Consider the following 23,295-nt stretch of genomic DNA (forward strand, 5'->3'; position numbering starts at 1 on the left):
AAATATGCAAAGAAATAAAAAGCTAACCATTTCAAACAATAAGGCTTCTCTCTCACTTACCAACTTTACATTTCCCTGTATGGCCCCGGAAGATGACTGGTTAGCCAGAGATGGGTAAGATTCCTCAAGGGAGGAACAACCTAAGACAGGCACAGTCGCAGGGGGGTCATCAGGTGAGAAATTGGGGATCAACAGAGGTGAGGCTTAGAACCTCAGCCCCCCATTCTGAGAGAAATCTGCATACGTGGATGTTTTATTGCCCTTGTCTAGCTTGGATTAACACATAGTCTACAGGCACACACCTGATCATCTACATTTGCTCTCTTACAACACTAAACTATGTTTTCTACCTTTATCTTGTATCTACCTACCACTTCAGCATTTTATTAAAAATAATAATAGTAAAGAGAGAAATGTGGTATCCACATATAAATCAAGTATAAAAACCAAATGAGTATTCATATTGGAACTGACTGTTTATAGTTCATAATGCATGAGCAAAACCAAAAGTTTCTGTGATGACTGCCCTTGTACTGTTCACTATGTAACTTATTCATTATGTAAAAATTTGTTCTCCATGTAAGAACTTGTTTGTTATGCCTCAGAAGATTGGAGACTGAAGAAAATTAGGCTTGGGGTGGATTAATGATTGTGCATTGAGCATTGACTCCCCTATACAGAATTTTATTGTATTTAACAACCATTTGATCAATAAATATGAGAGATGCCCTCACAAAAAAAAAAAAAAAAAAGGACAGACTTCCAATGGTAAAATAAATAAGTAACCGGGATGTAATATATAGCATAAGGAATATAGTCAAGATATTGTAACAGCTTGTTAGGGTGATAGCTGGAACCTAGAATTATGTATATAAATGTTTTATCACTGTGTTGTACACTTGAAACTAATTTAATGTAATACTGTGCGTCAACTACCCTTCAATAAAAAATAATTATCTAAAAAAAAAAAAAAAAGAAAGGAGAAATAGAGTTAAAATCCATTTATTTAAGCTTACAAACTGCAGTCCAGGACCTTCTCTTTCCTGCTCCAGCAGAAGCAAAACCGTGCCCCCTCCTGCTCCCCCACCCCCCCTCTCAGGTACAGATAAGCCCTTAGCTGCCCAGGTAATTACCCATTATATGGAGATGAACTTCTCTCCACCCCTGAGGAATGATGCAAATGCACTAAAGCCATACTTCTCTCCACCCTTGAGCACCTATTGATATGCAGATATACTAAAGCCAGGCAATATTTCTGGAAATATTACAATTTTACCTACATAGACTCACAGGCACAAATATATTCTATTGTTGGTTTTACCAGAGCACTGTTTTATTGGATGCTTGATATACAAGTATAAGATGTGGCCCCTGCCCTTAATGGCCAAGTAAGTTTGGGAAACATTGAACTTAACAAAGTAAAACAAGGCTCTTTATGTCAGGCCTCTCTCAGAGCCTTTAATATGCCAGAGTTCATTGTGAATGTCCAAGAAGGAGATACTGTATGTCGCTGATTAAACTTGATAGCCCACAAAAGCATTTTTTCTGTGAGAGCTTAGTGTTCCAAGTTACATATTATGCTCAGTGAAAGAGTGGGGCCCTCAGAGAGGGTTAGAAGAGTCAAAGAATTTAGTGAAGCAGAAAAATCTTTATTTGGCCTGTAAACATGAGTTGGATGTATGTATGACAAGAGAGATGGATAGAAAGTACCAGATGAGAGGAAAATAAACTGAGAATAATGCCCAGCCCATGGAGTTTAATAAGTTCATTCAAACTTGAATACAAATATACATCCTTAAAAATTACTACTGACTTCTAAATTTCAAGTACCCAGACTCAGGCCTCTAATTGTCAAGTTGTAGCAATTTTTTTCTTTACAACGTCTATATTAATTTTTTCCTTTAATTCCCACTTCCTATTCTTGTCTTTAATTAAATCTATGTAGTAACAGGTTTTCATGTTTTCAGACTTTTCTCAGTCTAGCAGAGTGGCCAGATGAGTTTTGTCAGACATTACCTTCATCAACCTAGTCTCCAGGCACAATCATTGGATACCAGTTGCCGACATTCCCATCAAAAAGGAAGAAAATGGAAGGAAAATGGAGTCACTGGTCAAGTAAATTTGAAATCTAACCAGGCAAAACTCCATTAGGTTTCAATGCCGGGAAATAATTTGTAGCTCAAAGCATTACTTCCAGCCATTCAGCTCCCCCACCCTTGGAGTACACTTCCTTTGTTGTGAAGGGTAGCATATATTTGCAACTCAGTAGTTTTATCAGCCTGCTTCCTGCTGGTAGGACTTTTGGAGTCCAACAGCCTTCTTTCATTTCAACATCTCTCCATCCTTTTTAGTCCAAGCTGGCAGTGTTTCTGCTGTTACAACATTCTCAAAAAACTTGTGGGTTTCCTATATATGCCACAATGATTCACTCCATTATACAAGAGTTCCTTTGTAGGTCTTCTGGAAATCCCATCTCTGTTTCTGCTTTCTGCTGAGATGGCTGAGGAGATCCGTAAATTACACCAAATATCTTCAAAAGCCCTCTGTGTAACTGAATATTCTGACTTTTTTATCCTTCTGAGGCATTAGTAAAAGGATATGCAATTACAGCCTCAGCCACCTTTCTAAAGCATGCTTTCCTGAAAGCATATCTCCCAGTTTTTCACCTCTTTTGCAATCTGAATAAGCTGAGAATTTCCAAAATCATCAAGTCCTGGTTCCTTTTTGCTTAGCAGTTCTTCTGTCAGTCTTCTCTTTCCTCTCACGTTTTGCTGTAATCAGCAAGAAGAAACCAGGCCACAGCTTCAGCACTTTGCTTGGAAATCTCTTCAACTAAATATCCAAGCCTATCATTTTAACTACAGGACACAATTCAGCTAAGCCTTCTACTGTATAACCAGTATTCCCTTTTCTCCAGTCTCATAACTTGTTCCTCATTTCCTTCTGAGCCCTCACCAGCAGCACTTTTAATGTGCATATTTCTACCAAAAATCTGCTTATGATGATTTAGATATTCTCCAAGATGATACAGGCTTTTTTTACTGTGCTCCTTTCTTCTGAGTTCTCACTAGTTGGACCATTAGCATCCATATTTGTACCTATAATCTGTCCAAGGCAATCTAATCTAGGCTTTTCTTATCAAGCACCTCAAAATTCTTTCAGCCTTTCCCCATTACCCACTTCCAAAGCCACTTACAGATGTTTAAGTATATGTTATAGTAGCACCCCATTTCCAGTTGCCATAATTTATAGTTGCCTATAGCTGCCATAACCATTTACCAAAAATATACTGGCTTAAACAATTCAAATGTATTATCTTTTTTAATTGAGATATAATTGGCATATAACATTATATTAATTTCAGATGTACAACATAATGATTCAATATATGTATATAGTAAGAAATGATGAACACAGTAAGTCTAGTTAATATCCATCATCTCACATAAACAGTATTTTTTCTTGTGATGAGGACTTTTAAGATCCACTCTCTTCTTCATAAGCAGAGCAGGGGATACAAATAAACTGAACAAACTTATGGCTAAGCACCTGCCACTACAATATTGATGCCTTTCACTCAAATCATGCTTGTTGTCTCACTGGAATTTCCTTATTTCCAGGTGAAAGAAAAAAAAATGGAGAGATAAGCCTGGAACATTAGTGCTGACTGAAGGTGGACTGCTACTGTATTGCAGCATCGCTATGTTTGCCTTGAAATATGTTAGTGATGGAAAATCCTCCCAATGAGCAGAGCTTTTGGCAAAAAAATGAGCATCTGCTCATTCACTTTGTGTGGAGAGAGAAGTGTCCCAATAAGGAGTGGGTGCCCGTGGACTTATAAGTCCCATCAAGTGGCTGAGCTGGTTCTCGGTAGCCCAGAAGGAGCAAAGGTTTAAGATTGAAGATGTGGATAGACTTACTCATATCCACATGCAGAAGAAAGAATTTGCACCCTTACCTCACACCATATACAAAAACCAACTCAAAACAAAAGCTTCAATATAAGATCTTAAACCATAAGACTCCTAGAGGAAATCATAGGGGAAAGCTTGACATTGATCTTGGCAGTGATTTTTTGGATATAACACCAAATGTACTGGCAACAAAAGCAAAAGTGAACAGGGATCCCAGGTTATCTACAGAGGACCTCATTGTGTGGCACTGCTCTCCTCTCTTCTCAGAGCTTTCATTGAGGTGAAATCATAAAACATCAGGGGCTCCCCTAAGAACACAGATGGAATGACATTTGTCTACAGAAGGCATCATACAGTGAGGGATATGTGTTTAAGAGAGGAGGAGTTACTGTCTCCTTGAAATATTGAATGTATATGTATATACATGAACTCTTCTGGTTGTGTTTGGCACAAAATGGTGAATCTCCCCAGTTTGTTGTAATACAGACACAGTTCTAATCACATAATAACTTACATTATAATAACACATTTCAGAATGAAATACCTAGTAAAGGTCCAGTGATAATTAGAGGTTTTGCAAATTTTGAGTAAGAGACGTTATTGTCTTTAAAATACCCACACTTTGCTACATTTTAGACTGACAACCTCTTGAGTTCTGTCGCTCATACATTAGCTGCCATATTGATGATTTTGAGCTATTGCTTGGTAGAACTGTCTGCCAAAGGACCAAAGAGGAATAAAGTCTGGTTTCCTAATTTCAAATATATAAAAGAACAGAACAGAACTACATCTCACATACCAGAAAAAATCAGTTAGTAAATGTTTTTTGTCTTTGTTTATAATACCAGGTTTATATCTCTGGGAGCACATTTTTGAAGGCTTACTTGATCCCACTGATGTGACGGCTAAGTGGAGAGAAGGAAATTCAGTTGTAGGAAGAACACATTACAGGTAATAATTGTGCAAAATAACTTCTGCTGTGTTTCTATACAATGTGTTATGTAAGTGCTGGAAAAATAAGGAAAATATTTTTATAGGGAATACTTCTACTTCAACTTGTGACGAAGAGAGGAGTAAATCCCATGAATATGTATTTGTAGTTAAAAGCTTATCCTGAACATTTTCTTATGAAGTTGGATGTTATTAAATATTCCTTCTTATTAGAACCATGTTTGTTTCATTTTTATCAAAATATTTCTGATTATATAGAAAAGTTCATGCTTCAAATTTTTTAACATTTTGATTGTTGATAAGCATTTAGCATTCCATTTCTTAGAGAAATACTATGTAAACTTAAGAGTAATTTCATTTTTCTCTTTCATATAATTGTCATGTTCACATATTTTTATAATATTCAAGTAGTATCAAAGCTGTTCTTAGGAGTTTTGAGTATTGTATTTACTAAAATATATTTCATCTGTGAGTTCTACCATAATATGATGGTATAGATTACCATTGTACTGCAGTACTCCAGAAATCTCTTCCTAAATTGTTTTCTACCGAAGAATAGTTAACATACAGTATTAGGTATACAAGGTAGTGATTCACAAATTATGTACATTATGAAATGCTCACAATAAGTGTGGTTACCATCTGTCACCATATAAATTTATTATAATATTACTGACCATATTCCCTGTCCTAGACAGAAATCTTATTTTTTAGATTCAATAAAACCTGCATATTCTTGAGACTTTGAGCTTTTATTTTATTTTTTTTTTAAATAATTATGTTTTATTGAAGGGTAGTTGACACACAGTATTACATTACATGAGTTTCAAGTGTACAACACAGTGGTAGAACATTTATATACATAATTCTAGGTTCCAGCTATCACCCTACCAGGCTGTTACAATATCTTGACTATATTCCTTATGCTATACATTACATCCCGGTTACTAATTTATTTTACCATTGGAAGTCTGTCCTTTTTTTTTTTTTTTTTTTTTTTTTTTTTTTTTTTTTTGTGAGGGCATCTCTCATATTTATTGAACAAATGGTTGTTAACAACAATAAAATTCTGTATAGGGGAGTCAATGCTCAATACACAATCATTAATCCACCCCAAGCCTAATTTTTGTCAGTCTCCAATCTTCTGAGGCATAACAAACAAGTTTTTACATGTAGAACAAATTCTTACATAATGAATAAGTTACATAGTGAACAGTACAAGGGCAGTCATCACAGAAACTTTCGGTTTTGCTCATGCATTATGAACTATAAACAGTCAGTTCAAATATGAATACTCATTTGGTTTTTATACTTGATTTATATGTGGATACCACATTTCTCTCTTTATTATTATTATTTTTAATAAAATGCTGAAGTGGTAGGTAGATACAAGATAAAGGTAGAAAACATAGTTTAGTGTTGTAAGAGAGCACATGTAGATGATCAGGTGTGTGCCTGTAGACTATGTGTTAATCCAAGCTAGACCAGGGCAATAAAACATCCACGTATGCAGAAGATTTCTCTCAGAACAGGGGGGGTGAGGTTCTAAGCCTCACCTCTGTTGATCCCCAATTTCTCACCTGATGGCCCCCCTGCGACTGTGCCTGTCTTAGGTTGTTCCTCCCTTGAGGAATCTTACCCGTCTCTGGCTAACCAGTCATCTTCCGGGGCCATACAGGGAAATGTGAAGTTGGTAAGTGCGAGAGAAGCCTTATTGTTTGAAAAAGTTAGCTTTTTACTTCTTTGCATATTTATGCCCTGTGGCTTCTATGCCCAGCATTTGTCTTGAGGTATCTTTACCACTTGGAAGAATTATGATACTCGGTAAATTTGATATGAGGCACGAATTCTATTTAAGGGTTGTAATTAGGAAGGAAGAAGAAAAGCTATAGAAGTAGCATGCGGAAGAAAACATGGGAAGATTGATTATTTCGTTGATATATCTTCTTGTAGAGTAACTTCAGCATGTATAGGTTTTAAGCTACTACTTAAATTGCACACACACATTAACATAATAGGAGTATAGTTACATAACCAAAGCATATCTGTAATTACAAGCCATCTCCAGTGAAACCAAGAAAACCAGTTAGGCACCTTAGGCATTTGTGAAAACTTATCTATGATATGGTGGATATTGTCCAACTGAACTTGAACAGTCTGAGAGAAATCAGACAAATTAAAACAACCCATTCCTGGGGACTGTTCACATGCCATATGTTCTTTTAACAGTAAATAGTTTGTAGTTGTAAGACTTTGGTGTGCTACAATTTGCACTTCTCCAAATTCTTGGTTGAGTTCCAACAGTATAGATCCAGTCCAATTTTGTTGTTTTACTGTATGCACAGGCCAGCTTAGATATCTCCTTCCTCATTCCCATGGCAAGTCCAGGAACTGGTGGGATGAGTGCATCTACAGCTGTAGCAGTGCGTGGATCTTTGTTGGGGTTTTTTGATGATCATCTTCTGGCATGAGTCTTCCAGAGAGTGCAGATGTTGGAAGTTCTTTTTCATATCGTATCTTAGTTCATTTTCGGGGTAGCCCAATTAGGCTTTGATCCTCTGTATAAACACAAACAGACCCTTTGCCTACACTTTTATATGCCCTTTATACCCTTGTGTAGAACTCGTTGGAGGTTACCACACAGGAACTGCCCTTTTTTTTTTTTTTTTTTTTTGCTATCACTAATCTACACTTATATGATGAATATTATGTTTACTAGGCTCTCCCCTATACCAGGTCTCCCCTATAAACCCCTTTACAGTCACTGTCCATCAGCATAGCAAAATGTTGTAGAATCACTACTTGCCTTCTCTGTGTTGTACAGCCCTCCCTTTTCTCCTACCCCCCCATGCATGTTAATCTTAATACCCCCCTACTTCTCCCCGCCTTATCCCTCCCTACCCACCCATCTTCCCCAGTCCCTTTCCCTTTGGTACCTTTTAGTCCATTCTTGAGCTCTGTGATTCTGCTGCTGTTTTGTTCCTTCAGTTTTTCCTTTGTTCTTATATTCCACAGATAAGTGAAATCATTTGGTATTTCTCTTTCTCCGCTTGGCTTGTTTCACTGAGCATAATACCCTCCAGCTCCATGCATGTTGCTGCAAATGATTGGATTTGCCCTTTTCTTATGGCTGAGTAGTATTCCATTGTGTATATGTACCACATCTTCTTTATCCATTCATCTATTGATGGACATTTAGGTTGCTTCCAATTCTTGGCTATTGTAAATAGTGCTGCAATAAACATAGGGGTGCATCTGTCTTTCTCAAACTTGATTGCTGCGTTCTTAGGGTAAATTCCTAGGAGTGGAATTCCTGGGTCAAATGGTAAGTCTGTTTTGAGCATTTTGAGGAACCTCCATACTGCTTTCCACAATGGTTGAACTAACTTACATTCCCACCAGGAGTGTAGGAGGGTTCCCCTTTCTCCACAGCCTCGCCAACATTTGTTGTTGTTTGTCTTTTGGATGGCAGCCATCCTTACTGGTGTGAGGTGATACCTCATTGTAGTTTTAATTTGCATTTCTCTGATAATTAGCGATGTGGAGCATCTTTTCATGTGTCTGTTGGCCATCTGTATTTCTTTTTTGGAGAACTGTCTGCTCAGTTCCTCTGCCCATTTTTTAATTGGGTTATTTGTTTTTTGTTTGTTGAGGCGTGAGAGTTCCTTATATATTCTGGACGTCAAGCCTTTATCGGATGTGTCATTTTCAAATATATTCTCCCATACTGTAGGGATCCTTCTTGTTCTATTGATGGTGTCTTTTGCTGTACAGAAGCTTTTCAGCTTAATATAGTCCCACTTACTCATTTTTGCTGTTGTTTTCCTTGCCCGGGGAGATATGTTCAAGAAGAGGTCACTCATGTTTATGTCTAAGAGGTTTGTGCCTATGTTTTCTTCCAAGAGTTTAATGGTTTCATGGCTTACATTCAGGTCTTTGATCCATTTTGAGTTTACTTTTGTATATGGGGTTAGACAATGGTCCAGTTTCATTCTCCTACATGTAGCTGTCCAGTTTTGCCAGCACCATCTGTTGAAGAGACTGTCATTTCGCCATTGTATGTCCATGGCTCCTTTATCAAATATTAATTGACCATATATGTCTGGGTTAATGTCTGGATTCTCTAGTCTGTTCCATTGGTCTGTGGCTCTGCTCTTGTGCCAGTACCAAATTGTCTTGATTACTATGGCTTTATAGTAGAGCTTGAAGTTGGGGAGTGAGATCCCCCCTACTTTATTCTTCTTTCTCAGGATTGCTTTGGCTATTCGGGGTCTTTGGTGTTTCCATATGAATTTTTGAATTATTTGTTCCAGTTCATTGAAGAATGTTGCTGGTAGTTTCATAGGGATTGCATCAAATCTGTATATTGCTTTTGGCAGGATGGCCATTTTGACGATATTGATTCTTCCTAGCCACGAGCATGGGGTGAGTTTCCACCTGTTAGTGTCCCCTTTAATTTCTCTTATGAGTGACTTGTAGTTTTCAGAGTATAAGTCTTTCACTTCTTTGGTTAGGTTTATTCCTAGGTATTTTATTTTTTTTGATGCAATTGTGAATGGAGTTGCTTTCCTGATTTCTCTTTCTGTTGGTTCATTGTTAGTATATAGGAAAGCCACAGATTTCTGTGTGTTGATTTTGTATCCTGCAACTTTGCTGTATTCCGATATCAGTTCTAGTAGTTTTGAGGTGGAGTCCTTAGGGTTTTTTATGTACAGTATCATGTCATCTGCAAATAGTGACAGTTTAACTTCTTCTTTACCAATCTGGATTCCTTGTATTTCTTTATTTTGTCTGATTGCCGTGGCTAGGACCTCCAGTACTATGTTAAATAACAGTGGAGAGAGTGGGCATTCCTGTCTAGTTCCCGATCTCAGAGGAAATGCTTTCAGCTTCTCGCTGTTAAATATAATGTTGGCTGTGGGTTTATCATAGATGGCCTTTATTATGTTGAGGTACTTGCCCTCTATTCCCATTTTGCTGAGAGTTTTTAACATGAATGGATGTTGAACTTTGTCAAATGCTTTTTCAGCATCTATGGAGATGATCATGTGGTTTTTGTCTTTCTTTTTGTTGATGTGGTGGATGATGTTGATGGACTTTCGAATGTTGTACCATCCTTGCATCCCTGGAATGAATCCCACTTGGTCATGGTGTATGATCCTTTTGATGTATTTTTGAATTTGGTTTGCTAATATTTTGTTGAGTATATTTGCATCTACGTTTATCAAGGATATTGGTCTTTGGGTTTCTTTTTTGGTGGGGTCTTTGCCTGGTTTTGGTATTAGGGTGATGTTAGCTTCATAGAATGAGTTTGGGAGTATCCCCTCCTCCTCTATTTTTTGGAAAACTTTAAGGAGAATGGGTATTATGTCTTCCCTGTATGTCTGATAAAATTCCTAGGTAAATCCATCTGGCCCGGCGGTTTTGTTCTTTGGTAGTTTCTTGATTACCTCTTCAATTTCGTTGCTGGTAATTGGTCTGTTTAGATTTTCTGTTTCTTCCTGGGTCAATCTTGGAAGGTTATATTTTTCTAGGAAGTTGTCAATTTCTCCTAGGTTTCCCAGCTTGTTAGCATATAGGTTTTCATAGTATTCTCCAATAATTCTTTGCATTTCCGTGGGGTCCGTCGTGATTTTTCCTTTCTCGTTTCTGATACTGTTGATTTGTGTTGACTCTCTTTTCTTCTTAATAAGTCTGTCTAGAGTCTTATCTATTTTGTTTATTTTCTCGAAGAACCAGCTCTTGGTTTCATTAATTTTTGCTATTGTTTTATTCTTCTCAATTTTATTTATTTCTTCTCTGATCTTTATTATGTCCCTCCTTCTGCTGACCTTAGGCCTCATCTGTTCTTCTTTTTCCAATTTCGATAATTGTGACATTAGACCATTCATTTGGGATTGTTCTTCCTTTTTTAAATATGCTTGGATTGCTATATACTTTCCTCTTAAGACTGCTTTTGCTGTGTCCCACAGAAGTTGGGGCTTAGTGTTGTTGTTGTCATTTGTTTCCATATATTGCTGGATCGCCATTTTGATTTGGTCATTGATCCATTGATTATTTAGGAGCGTGTTGTTAAGCCTCCATGTGTTTGTGAGCCTCTTTGCTTTCTCTGTACAGTTTATTTCTAGTTTTATGCCTTTGTGGTCTGAAAAGTTGGTTGGTAGGATTTCAATCTTTTGGAATTTTCTGAGGCTCTTTTTGTGGCCTAGTATGTGGTCTATTCTGGAGAATGTTCCATGTGCACTTGAGAAGAATGTATATCCCGCTGCTTTTGGATGTAGAGTTCTATAGATGTCTATTAGGTCCATCTGCTCTACTGTGTTGTTCAGTGCTTCCGTGTCCTTACTTATTTTCTGCCCAGTGGATCTATCCTTTGGGGTGAGTGGTGTGTTGAAGTCTCCTAGAATGAATGCATTGCAGTCTATATCCCCCTTTAGTTCTGTTAGTATTTGTTTCACATATGCTGGTGCTCCTGTGTTGGGTGCATATATATTTAGAATGGTTATATCCTCTTGTTTGACTGAGCCCTTTATCATTATGTAGTGTCCTTCTTTATCTCTTGTTACTTTCTTTGTTTTGAAGTCTATTTTGTCTGATATTAGTACTGCAACCCCTGCTTTCTTCTCACTGTTGTTTGCTTGAAATATGTTTTTCCATCCCTTGACTTTTAGTCTGTACATGTCTTTGGGTTTGAGGTGAGTTTCTTGTAAGCAGCATATAGATGGGTCTTGCTTTTTTATCCATTCTGTTACTCTGTGTCTTTTGATTGGTGTATTCAACCCATTAACATTTAGGGTGACTATTGAAAGATATGTACTTATTGCCATTGCAGGCTTAAAATTCGTGGTTACCAAAGGTTCAAGATTAACCTCTTTAGTATCTTACTGCCTAACTTAGCTCGCTTATTGAGCTGTTATATACACTGTCTGGAGATTCTTTTCTTCTCTCCCTTCTTGTTCCTCCTCCTCGATTCTTCATATGTTGGGTGTTTTGTGCTGTGCTCCTTCTAGGAGTGCTCCCATCTAGAGCAGTCCCTGTAAGATGTTCTGTAGAGGTGGTTTGTGGAAAGCAAATTCCCTCAGCTTTTGTTTGTCTGGGAATTGTTTAATCCCACCATCATATTTGAATGATAGTCGTGCTGGATACAGTATCCTTGGTTCAAGGCCCTTCTGTTTCATTGTATTAAATATATCATGCCATTCTCTTCTGGCCTGTAGGGTTTCTGTTTAGAAATCTGACGTTAGCCTGATGGGTTTTCCTTTATAGGTGACCTTTTTCTCTCTAGCTGCCTTTAACACTCTTTCCTTGTCCTTGATCTTTGCCATTTTAATTATTATGTGTCTTGGTGTTGCCCTTCTTGGATCCTTTCTGTTGGGGGTTCTGTGTATTTCCGTGGTCTGTTTGATTACTTCCTCCCCCAGTGTGGGGAAGTTTTCAGCAATTATTTCTTCTAAGATACTTTACATCTCTTTTCCTCTCTCTTCTTCTTCTGGAACCCCTATAATACGGATATTGTTCCTTTTGGATTGGTCACACAGTTCTCTTAATATTGTTTCATTCCTGGAGATCCTTTTGTCTCTCTCTATGTCAGCTTCTATGCGTTCCTGTTCTCTGATTTCAATTCCATCAATGGCCTCTTGCATTCTATCCATTCTGCTTATAAACCCTTCCAGAGTTTGTTTCATTTCTGCGATCTCCTTTCTGGCATCTGTGATCTCTTTCCGGACTTCATCCCATTTTTCTTGCGTATTTCTCTGCATCTCTGTCAGCATGTTTATGATTCTTATTTTGAATTCTTTGTCAGGAAGACTGGTTAGGTCTGTCTCCTTCTCTGTTGTTGTCTCTGTGATCTTTGTCTGCCTGTAGCTTTGCCTTTTCATGGTGATAGGAATAGTCTGCAGAGCTGGGACGAGTGACGGCTGGAAGGACTTCCTTTCTTGTTGGTTTGTGGCCCTCCTCTCCTGGGAGAACAGCGGCCTCTAGTGGCTTGTGCTGCGCAGCTGCGCGCAGACAGGGTTTCTGCTTCCTGCCCGGCTGCTATGGAGTTAATCTCCGCTGTTGCTGTGGGCGTGGCCTGGCTCGGGCAGCTACTCCAAAATGGTGGAGTCGCGTTGGAGCAGGAGCTGCTGGAAGTCTATTTATCTCCGTAAGGGGCCTCCCTGCTCCCTGCAGCCCAGGGGTTAGGGTGCCCAGAGATCCCGGATTCCCTACCTCTGGATTAAGTGTCCCGCTCTGCCCCTTTAAGACTTCCAAAAAGCACCTGCCAAAACAAAACAACGACCACAAAAAAAAACAAGAAAAAAATTTTTTTAATTAAAAAAAAAAAATTTTTTTAATTAAAAAAAAAAAAGTGGTCGTTCGTTTTTCTTTATTCTCCGGTGCCAGCCTCAGGCCTCTGCTCACCGGTCTTTCTGCCCTGTTTCCCTAGTATTGGGGTCCCTGTCCCTTTAAGACTTCCAAAAAGCGCTCGCCAAAACAAAGCAGCAAAAAGTTCAAAAAAAAAAAAAAATGGTCGCGCGCTTTTCTTATGTCCTCTGTCGCCCAGCCTCCAGTGCCTGCTCACTGTTCTTGCTGCCCTGTTTTCCCAGTATCGAGGGCCCTGCACTCTGGCCCGGATGGCTGGGGCTGGGTGTTCGGCAGCCCTGGGCTCCGTCTCCCTCCCGCTCTGCCTGCTCTTCTCCCGCCGGGGGCTGGGGGGAGGGGCGCTCGGCTCCCGCGGGCCGGGGCTTGTATCTTACCCCCTTCGCGAGGCGCTGGGTTCTCTCAGGTGCGGATGTGGTCTGGATATTGTCCTGTGTCCTCTGGTCGTTATTCTAGGAAGGGTTGTCTTTGTTATATTTTCATAGATATATGTTGTTTTGGGAGGAGATTTCCGCTGCTCTACTCACGCCGCCATCTTCCGCCCCTCTTGAGCTTTTATTTTTATAAAACTTGTATCTGTGATTACATATTTTCTAAAGTTTTTAAATAGAATTAAGATCTTTATTTAGAAAAATTGTGATAATTTTGGTATGTGAAAGAATGCTATTTTCTACTAGATTTTGCTTTCTTACTGAAATAAAAAAAAATTATTATTATTTTAAATTGCTTTCTTCTTGTAACAATTGCATTAGGGGAAAAAATGTGCACCAAAGATTCTGGTTTCTGTTAGGATTCCATGTCTTTTCCACAAAAGTCAAGAGAAAAATCTCACTATCATTGGAATTTTCACTCCTTTAATCCTTTCTTCATACAGTTTTTTGAAAGTAAATTCACTTCATGTATCTTTTCAAAGTAATCATTCTCCAAAAGTTATAGGTTTTTAAATTATTATTGGTAATAATTATTTTTCTTCTCACCCCCAGGTTTCTATTGATATAATGCTATTCAAAAATTTATGTGTAGTCCTAAACTTACAGTAGTTGGATTTGAGTACTTGAAAATAAATGGGTATTAGGCATATAAATCTAATATTTTAGTTTTGGGAAAGTATGTGTTTATGGGCATTAGTCTAACAGTTCTTCCACAATACATAGATTTTTCAGAAAAATTCTTAAGAGTTCACAGAGAAATTAGTATACAGTGTTACTGTAATGATAGGAAAGGATTTGAGCAAACAGCATTAACTCCCAAAAGAAAGCCAAATTTACCCGCACCTTCTAAAATTCTTACCTGAGATTTTATCTTATGCTCAAATATCAATGCTATTTTTTCTTAGGACTTAGTAGAACTGTGTATTCAAGGAAGTCGACAGTTGTGTTAAAATGACATATTAAAGTTTTAGCCTCATGAAGCGTAATGTACATAACTTCTTTTTCCAAAATTAATAAATATGTATGAAATTACAAGTTTTGAATTGAGTGGGATATTGGATACTAACTTAAATGTTTCACCACGTTCAGCTTTATTTGACCAAAAGTGAATCAGAAGTAATTGGTCGCCTTGAAGATACTGAAAGATTCTAAGTACTGTCAGAATTCTTTGTTGTAAATAAGTATAACTACATTTGGTTAAGAAATCTTTAAGTTTACAAAGAGCTTATATCATTTAATTTTAGCCCCACAAATAGGTCTGAAGCAGAAGTAAAAGGATACCATCAGTGTCCCTGGGTTGATCAGGCTCATGAATGCTAATCTTTATCAAATCATAGGTTCAAAGAATGTAATCCAGAATACCAAGTAAATAACCCAGAATGGAAATAGACCTGACAGTCAGTGCATGTGCTTGTATTGGCTTGACCAGCACATTCTTTCCATACAGGCAGGCTACAAGTGATGCCTGGTTATTTGAAGGTTGTTTGATTAAACATGGAAATCAAAATATATATGTAGTACTTCCAGATCTCTGTGTTTCAGAAGGGAAGAAATTATTCCATGTTCACCATTGGATCAATAACATCCATGGCCTGTGCTCAGAATATGAGTACATGAATACATATGGGACAAACTGAACTTTTGAGTCAGTTTGCCCTGTCATCTCTGGGCATTGTAGCAGTATGATTGAGTTGTTAAGAGCCTGAACTTTGCAGCCAAAATATCTCAGTTCAGATTATAACTTTACCTCTTATTAGCTCTCTGTCCTCTATGTGCCTAGATTTCCATAAGTTTTAAATAAGGCAAGCAATAGTTTCTGTGTCACAGGATTGTTTTAAAGATAAATGCATTGATAGATGTACAGTGCTTAGATCAGTATCTGGCCCATAATAGTCACTATCAAAGTCTTGTTATTATTTTTACTGTTACTTAAATAGGTACTTCAACATCTTCCTACCTTTCAGTTCTCCTTTTTCTATTTTCTGTGTTTCCATTATTGTTGTTATCCTTTATTTCTTAGGAGGACTCTTGCTCATCATGGCCTTTACACATCTCCATAAGATTGCCTTCAGAATCCTGTAATATCCATGAGCAGGCATTATTAGAAGATACATAAAAGTCTACCCATTTGATAAATGCTAGATGTCAAATTACTTAATTCATTGTTACCCAAGTCCACTTAAGTTATTTTAGTGAGCATCTGCTACTTATGGAAAACTTGAACTAATTTCTAAATCATGATAGGATAAAATATGATCCTATTTTTAGAATTTCTAGGTATTACTGCTATAAGAAGTTTGTGAGCTCACTACTCATCACAGTGAGTGAAAGCTTTTACAGATAATATTAATGGTTACTGACACTACATTAAGCCAAATCTGGACCATAGGTAAGTGTAGGCTTCATATAAAATTTTCATTGGTATACAAAGGCAATATAGTTAAATTTTTCTTAAAACCCATTCTCCCATTCTGTCCAAGCCCGTCTAAGAATGGGAGTGTTCCATCACAAGCGCTGAATTAGGAAGATGTGGAATCATGGCAGGAATACCACAAAAGCACAGTGAATTGCAGCAACTATTCAAATGCAAAGGTCATTCATGAGTTTGGTATACCTATTTTATAAAACCGAATTTCCAAAACTATGTATTAACCAAAAGGTACATAGAATTCAATGACAGAGCCATATGCATGGTTTGGCATGTGCACTTACTCTTTATCAAGGCATTTGCCAGACTCTTAACTGGGAAATTAGTAATTTTATCTATAACTTACTTACTGTAATAATGGTATATATGTGTTTGTGTATATAGTGTTTGTTCAGCAGTGCTTCTAGAATTTAGAAAAAAATGACATAATTTAATTGGATTCTAAAAAATATATTCTGTTTACACTCAGCTTGGACCTCAATATTTGAATATTTTCTCCAGACTTTCTAGGTATTGAAAGTACTGACTGGGAGGAAAATTTTTAATGGGACCAAAGAGGAAAAGGGAAAAAATATTGAGAACTAGAAGTTCTGACTATTAAATATATGCTAAGAAATCTAGAAGAGTAAATCACTGTTTTAAAGTTTTGTATATGAGCTCCTTAAATATGTTTATTCTTCAGTTAATGGAATTTTTATGATTGATGATTGACTAATAACTTTAGGAAATTAAGATGTACCTTTTATCACACAAAAATACATTGTAATATTTCACACAGAAGCCTTACTTTATGTAATATATAGCTAGAAAAGGTATTATTAAATTGAATTTTTGTAACTTGATTCATATATTAAATGCAATAGGAGAACTTAAATAAATTAGTAGAGTAATAACACCTTTAAAGAGAGTTACTGTTTATTCATTCAACATTTACTGAGTGCCTCCTAGTTAACTCATAGTAGGCTCTGATAATTTCAAAGTGAGTAAAGTGTTTTTCAGGTAGTTCACAGACTAGTGGTTGAAACAAACATACAAATAATATCCATACTCTATATAAAGCATAATAATAAGGGTGTGCACACTCTATGACGTTGTTAGGGAAATACAGCAGAAAGGCAACTGACCCAGTCTGAGTAGAACTGGTGATATGGAGCCAATCAAGAAAGCTTCCTAGAAGAGATAATAGCTGAGCCAAGTCTTAAAAGATTAATGGGATTTAACAAGGCAGTGAGAGATTATATTCCCACAGAGGCACTGCCAGGGGCTAAGAACTGATAAACAGCTGGTTTGTGCGTGGAACTGCAAGCCATTCAGAATCCCTAGAGCATGTGAATGGTGTAGGATAGCTGACACTGGGCGTGCAGGATAAGGGCTAGATTATGGTGGACCTTATTTGTACAACATTAAGGCCCTTGGATTTTATTCTTGGACAGTGAAAAGCAGCTGAAGATGATTAAGCAAGATACGTATGTTTTTTGTATAGATTTCTCTAGTGGCCAAGTGGAAAAATGGTTTTGAAGGAAACTGCAGGCAGACAAACATGCACAAACTATTTGAATCCTATAGGAATTTTTTTAACCCTACATTTCTTTACCTAAATCTGTGCTTCCTGAACTAGGTACCAAAGCACCCAGGGGCACACAAAATCTTTTAAATATTTGTGGGAAACAGTTATGCCATCATACCTGTCAGACACCATGCAAACTACTAACTCAAGGTAGTTCACAGTCTCAGCATTAGACCATCCTACATTCATTTCAGTGATGGCCTTTATGGAGCTGGGTTTTCCACGGTTGCTTTGCTAAAATCCAAGTACCATCCAAAACCCAGTGCTGGACCAGTAACGACCAGTGGTAGTGTCCACTACGATTCCAGGGCGTGAGAAGTTGTGTAGTGCTCAACAGATACACACATCCATCCCATTGTGAAGTATTTGTGGTTAGCAAAGAATGAAATTGAAATTTTTTTTTTTAGTTTGTGCGTATTGCTTTTTTAAGTGTCTTTTGTGCTGTCAGGACATAAATACTAAGTTGTTTGGATGCAACAACTTAAAAAACTGAACCATTATTCATTTCTTTTGGCATGGAAGATACTTTGAAAATTGTTGAAACACTGAAGGCACTGGGAACCAAGAAAGTTTGGGAACCTCTGATTTATAACTACCTCCACAGTATTGACCCTGTGGCTTTCAACATAACCTAAGCTTGGCCTTGAGGTCCAGAAAGCCAATTATCATTAAGGGCGGACATTACTTCTGTAGGAACCAAAGTGCTAAAGGGAACTGTGAAAATTCCCAGGCAGTCAAATGTGCCCTGAATGAATCATGCTTCATTGTGTTAATTTATGTGTATCAATGCAATTAGAAGCATTCCTTTCACATAAAAATGATAATTGGAGAGAGGGGTGGAAGATGGCGGCGTGAGTAGAGCAGCGGAAATCTCCTCCCAAAACAACATATATCTATGAAAATATAACAAAGACAACCCTTCCTAGAATAAAGACCAGAGGACACAGGACAATATCCAGACCACATCCGCACCTGAGAGAACCCAGCGCCTCGCGAAGGGGGTAAGATACAAGCCCCGGCCCGCGGGAGCCGAGCGCCCCTCCCCCCAGCCCCCGGCGGGAGAAGAGCAGGCAGAGCGGGAGGGAGACGGAGCCCAGGGCTGCCGAACACCCAGCCCCAGCCATCCGGGCCAGAGTGCAGGGCCCTCGATACTGGGAAAACAGGGCAGCAAGAACAGTGAGCAGGCACTGGAGGCTGGGCGACAGAGGACATAAGAAAAGCGCGCGACCATTTTTTTTTGTTTTTTTGCTGTTTTGTTTTGGCGAGCGCTATTTGGAAGTCTTAAAGGGATAGGGACCCCAATACTAGGGAAACAGGGCAGAAAGAACAGTGAGCAGAGGCCTGAGGCTGGCACTGGAGAATAAACAAAAACGAACGACCACCTTTTTTTTTTTTTTTTAATTAAAAACTTTTTTTTTTTTTTAATTTAAAAAATTTTTTTTTCTTTTTTTTTTGTTGGGCGTTGTTTTGTTTTGGCGGGTGCTTTTTGGAAGTCTTAAAGGGGCAGGGCGGGTCACTTAATCCAGAGGTAGGGAATCCGGGATCTCTGGGCACCCTAACCCCTGGGCTGCAGGGAGCAGGGAGGCCCCTTATGGAGATAAATAGCCTCCCAGCCACTCCTGCTCCAATGCGACTCCACCTCTTTGGAGTAGCTGCACGAGCCAGGCCACGCCCACAGCAACAGCGGAGATTAACTCCATAGCAGCCAGGCAGGAAGCAGAAACCCTGTCTGCGTGCAGCTGCGCAGCACAAGCCACTAGAGGTCGCTGTTCTCCCAGGAGAGGAGGGCCACAAACCAACAAGAAAGGAAGTCCTTCCAGCCGTCACTCGTCCCAGCTCTGCAGACTATTCCTATCACCATGAAAAGGCAAAGCTACAGGCAGACAAAGATCACAGAGACAACACCAGAGAAGGAGACAGACCTAACCAGTCTTCCTGACAAAGAATTCAAAATAAGAATCATAAACATGCTGACAGAGATGCAGAGAAATACGCAAGAGAAATGGGATGAAGTCCGGAGGGAGATCACAGATGCCAGAAAGGAGATCGCAGAAATGAAACAAACTCTGGAAGGGTTTATAAGCAGAATGGATAGAATGCAAGAGGCCATTGATGGAATTGAAACCAGAGAACAGGAACGCATAGAAGCTGACATAGAGAGAGACAAAAGGATCTCCAGGAATGAAACAATATTAAGAACTGTGTGACCAATCCAAAAGGAACAATATCCGTATTATAGGGGTCCCAGAAGAAGAAGAGAGAGGAAAAGAGATGTAAAGTATCTTAGAAGAAATAATTGCTGAAAACTTCCCCACACTGGGGGAGGAAGTAATCGAGCAGACCACGGAAATACACAGAACCCCCAACAGAAAGGATCCAAGAAGGGCAACACCAAGACACATAATAATTAAAATGGCAAAGATCAAGGACAAGGAAAGAGTGTTAAAGGCAGCTAGAGAGAAAAAGGTCACCTATAAAGGGAAACCCATCAGGCTAACGTCAGATTTCTAAACAGAAACCCTACAGGCCAGAAGAGAATGGCATGATATATTTAATACAATGAAACAGAAGGGCCTTGAACCAAGGATACTGTATCCAGCACGACTATCATTCAAATATGATGGTGGGATTAAACAATTCCCAGACAAACAAAAGCTGAGGGAATTTGCTTTCCACAAACCACCTCTACAGAACATCTTACAGGGACTGCTCTAGATGGGAGCACTCCTAGAAAGAGCACAGCACAAAACACCCAACATATGAAGAATCGAGGAGGAGGAACAAGAAGGGAGAGAAGAAAAGAATCTCCAGACAGTGTATATAACAGCTCAATAAGTGAGCTAAGTTAGGCAGTAAGATACTAAAGAGGCTAACCTTGAACCTTTGGTAACCACGAATTTAAAGCCTGCAATGGCAATAAGTACATATCTTTCAATAGTCACCCTAAATGTTAATGGGTTGAATGCACCAATCAAAAGACACAGAGTAACAGAATGGATAAAAAAGCAAGACCCATCTATATGCTGCTTACAAGAAACTCACCTCAAACCCAAAGACATGGACAGACTAAAAGTCAAGGGATGGAAAAACATATTTCAAGCAAACAACAGTGAGAAGAAAGCAGGGGTTGCAGTACTAATATCAGACAAAATAGACTTCAAAACAAAGAAAGTAACAAGAGATAAAGAAGGACACTACATAATGATAAAGGGCTCAGTCAAACAAGAGGATATAACCATTCTAAATATATATGCACCCAACACAGGAGCACCAGCATATGTGAAACAAATACTAACAGAACTAAAGGGGGATATAGACTGCAATGCATTCATTCTAGGAGACTTCAACACACCACTCACCCCAAAGGATAGATCCACTGGGCAGAAAATAAGTAAGGACACAGAGGCACTGAACAACACACTAGAACAGATGGACCTAATAGACATCTACAGAACTCTACATCCAAAAGCAACAGGATACACATTCTTCTCAAGTGCACATGGAACATTCTCCAGAATAGACCACATACTAGGCCACAAAAAGAGCCTCAGAAAATTCCAAAAGATTGAAATCCTACCAACCAACTTTTCAGACCACAAAGGCATAAAACTAGAAATAAACTGTACAAAGAAAGCAAAGAGGCTCACAAACACATGGAGACTTAACAACACGCTCTTAAATAATCAATGGATCAATGACCAAATCAAAATGGAGATCCAGCAATATATGGAAACAAATGACAACAACAACATTAAGCCCCAACTTCTGTGGGACACAGCAAAAGCAGTCTTAAGAGGAAAGTATATAGCAATCGAAGCATATTTAAAAAAAGAAGAGGAATCCCAAATGAATGGTCTAATGTCACAATTATCGAAATTGGAAAAAGAAGAACAGATGAGGCCTAAGGTCAGCAGAAGGAGGGACATAATAAAGATCAGAGAAGAAATAAATAAAATTGAGAAGAATAAAACAATAGGAAAAATCAATGAAACCAAGAGCTGGTTCTTCGAGAAAATAAACAAAATAGATAAGACTCTAGACAGACTTATTAAGAAGAAAAGAGAGTCAACACAAATCAACAGTATCAGAAACGAGAAAGGAAAAATGACGATGGAATCCACGGAAATGCAAACAATTATTGGAGAATACTATGAAAACCTATATGCTAACAAGCTGGGAAACCTAGGAGGAGAAATGGACAACTTCCAAGAAAAATATAACCTTCCAAGACTGACCCAGGAAGAAACAGAAAATCTAAACAGACCAATTACCGACAACGAAATTTAAGCGGTAATCAAAAAACTACCAAAGAACAAAACCCCCGGGCCAGATGGATTTACCTAGGAATTTTATCAGACATACAGGGAAGACATAATACCCATTCTCCTTAAAGTTTTCCAAAAAATAGAGGAGGAGGGGATACTCCCAAACTCATTCTATGAAGCTAACATCACCCTAATACCAAAACCAGGCAAAGACCCCACCAAAAAAGAAACCTACAGACCAATATCCCTGATAAACGTAGATGCAAATATACTCAACAAAATATTAGCAAACCGAATTCAAAAATACATCAAAAGGATCATACACCATGACCAAGTGGGATTCATCCCAGGGATGCAAGGATGGTACAACATTCGAAAGTCCATCAACATCATCCACCACATCAACAAAAAGAAAGACAAAAACCACATGATCATCTCCATAGATGCTGAAAAAGCATTTGACAAAGTTCAACATCCATTCATGTTAAAAACTCTCAGCAAAATGGGAATAGAGGGCAAGTACCTCAACATAATAAAGGCCATCTATGATAAACCCACAGCCAACATTATATTGAACAGCGAGAAGCTGAAAGCATTTCCTCTGAGATTGGGAACTAGACAGGGATGCCCACTCTCTCCACTGTTATTTAACATAGTACTGGAGGTCCTAGCCACGGCAATCAGACAAAACAAAGAAATACAAGGAATCCAGATTGGTAAAGAAGAAGTTAAACTGTCACTATTTGCAGATGACATGATACTGTACATAAAAAACCCTAAAGACTCCACCCCAAAACTACTAGAACTGATATCGGAATACAGCAAAGTTGCAGGATACAAAATCAACACACAGAAATCTGTGGCTTTCCTATATACTAACAATGAACCAACAGAAAGAGAAATCAGGAAAGCAACTCCATTCACAATTGCATCAAAAAAAATAAAATACCTAGGAATAAACCTAACCAAAGAAGTGAAAGACTTATCCTCTGAAAACTACAAGTCACTCTTAAGAGAAATTAAAGGGGACACTAACAGATGGAAACTCATCCCATGCTCGTGGCTAGGAAGAATTAATATCGTTAAAATGGCCATCCTGCCCAAAGCAATATACAGATTTGATGCAATCCCTATGAAAGTACCAGCAACATTCTTCAATGAACTGGAACAAATAATTCAAAAATTCATATGGAAACACCAAAGACCCCGAATAGCCAAAGCAATCCTGAGAAAGAAGAGTAAATTAGGGGGGATCTCACTCCCCAACTTCAAGCTCTACTATAAAGCCATAGTAATCAAGACAATTTGGTACTGGCACAAGAGCAGAGCCACAGACCAATATAACAGACTAGAGAATCCAGACATTAACCCAGACATA

The 23,295-nt window shown here is 38.4% G+C and overlaps 1 protein-coding gene across 1 annotated transcript in view; it reads left to right on the top strand.

Moving 5' to 3' along the window:
• Positions 1 to 23,295, top strand: part of RXYLT1 (ribitol xylosyltransferase 1) — a 94,350-nt gene that overhangs the window by 2,723 nt on the left and 68,332 nt on the right. The window contains 1 exon segment of the mRNA XM_057486848.1: positions 4,763 to 4,865. Within this exon segment, the coding sequence (XP_057342831.1) occupies positions 4,763 to 4,865 (103 nt within the window).

Source organism: Manis pentadactyla, chromosome 10, assembly GCF_030020395.1.
Source record: "Manis pentadactyla isolate mManPen7 chromosome 10, mManPen7.hap1, whole genome shotgun sequence".
Classification (NCBI taxonomy): Eukaryota; Metazoa; Chordata; class Mammalia; order Pholidota; family Manidae; genus Manis; species Manis pentadactyla.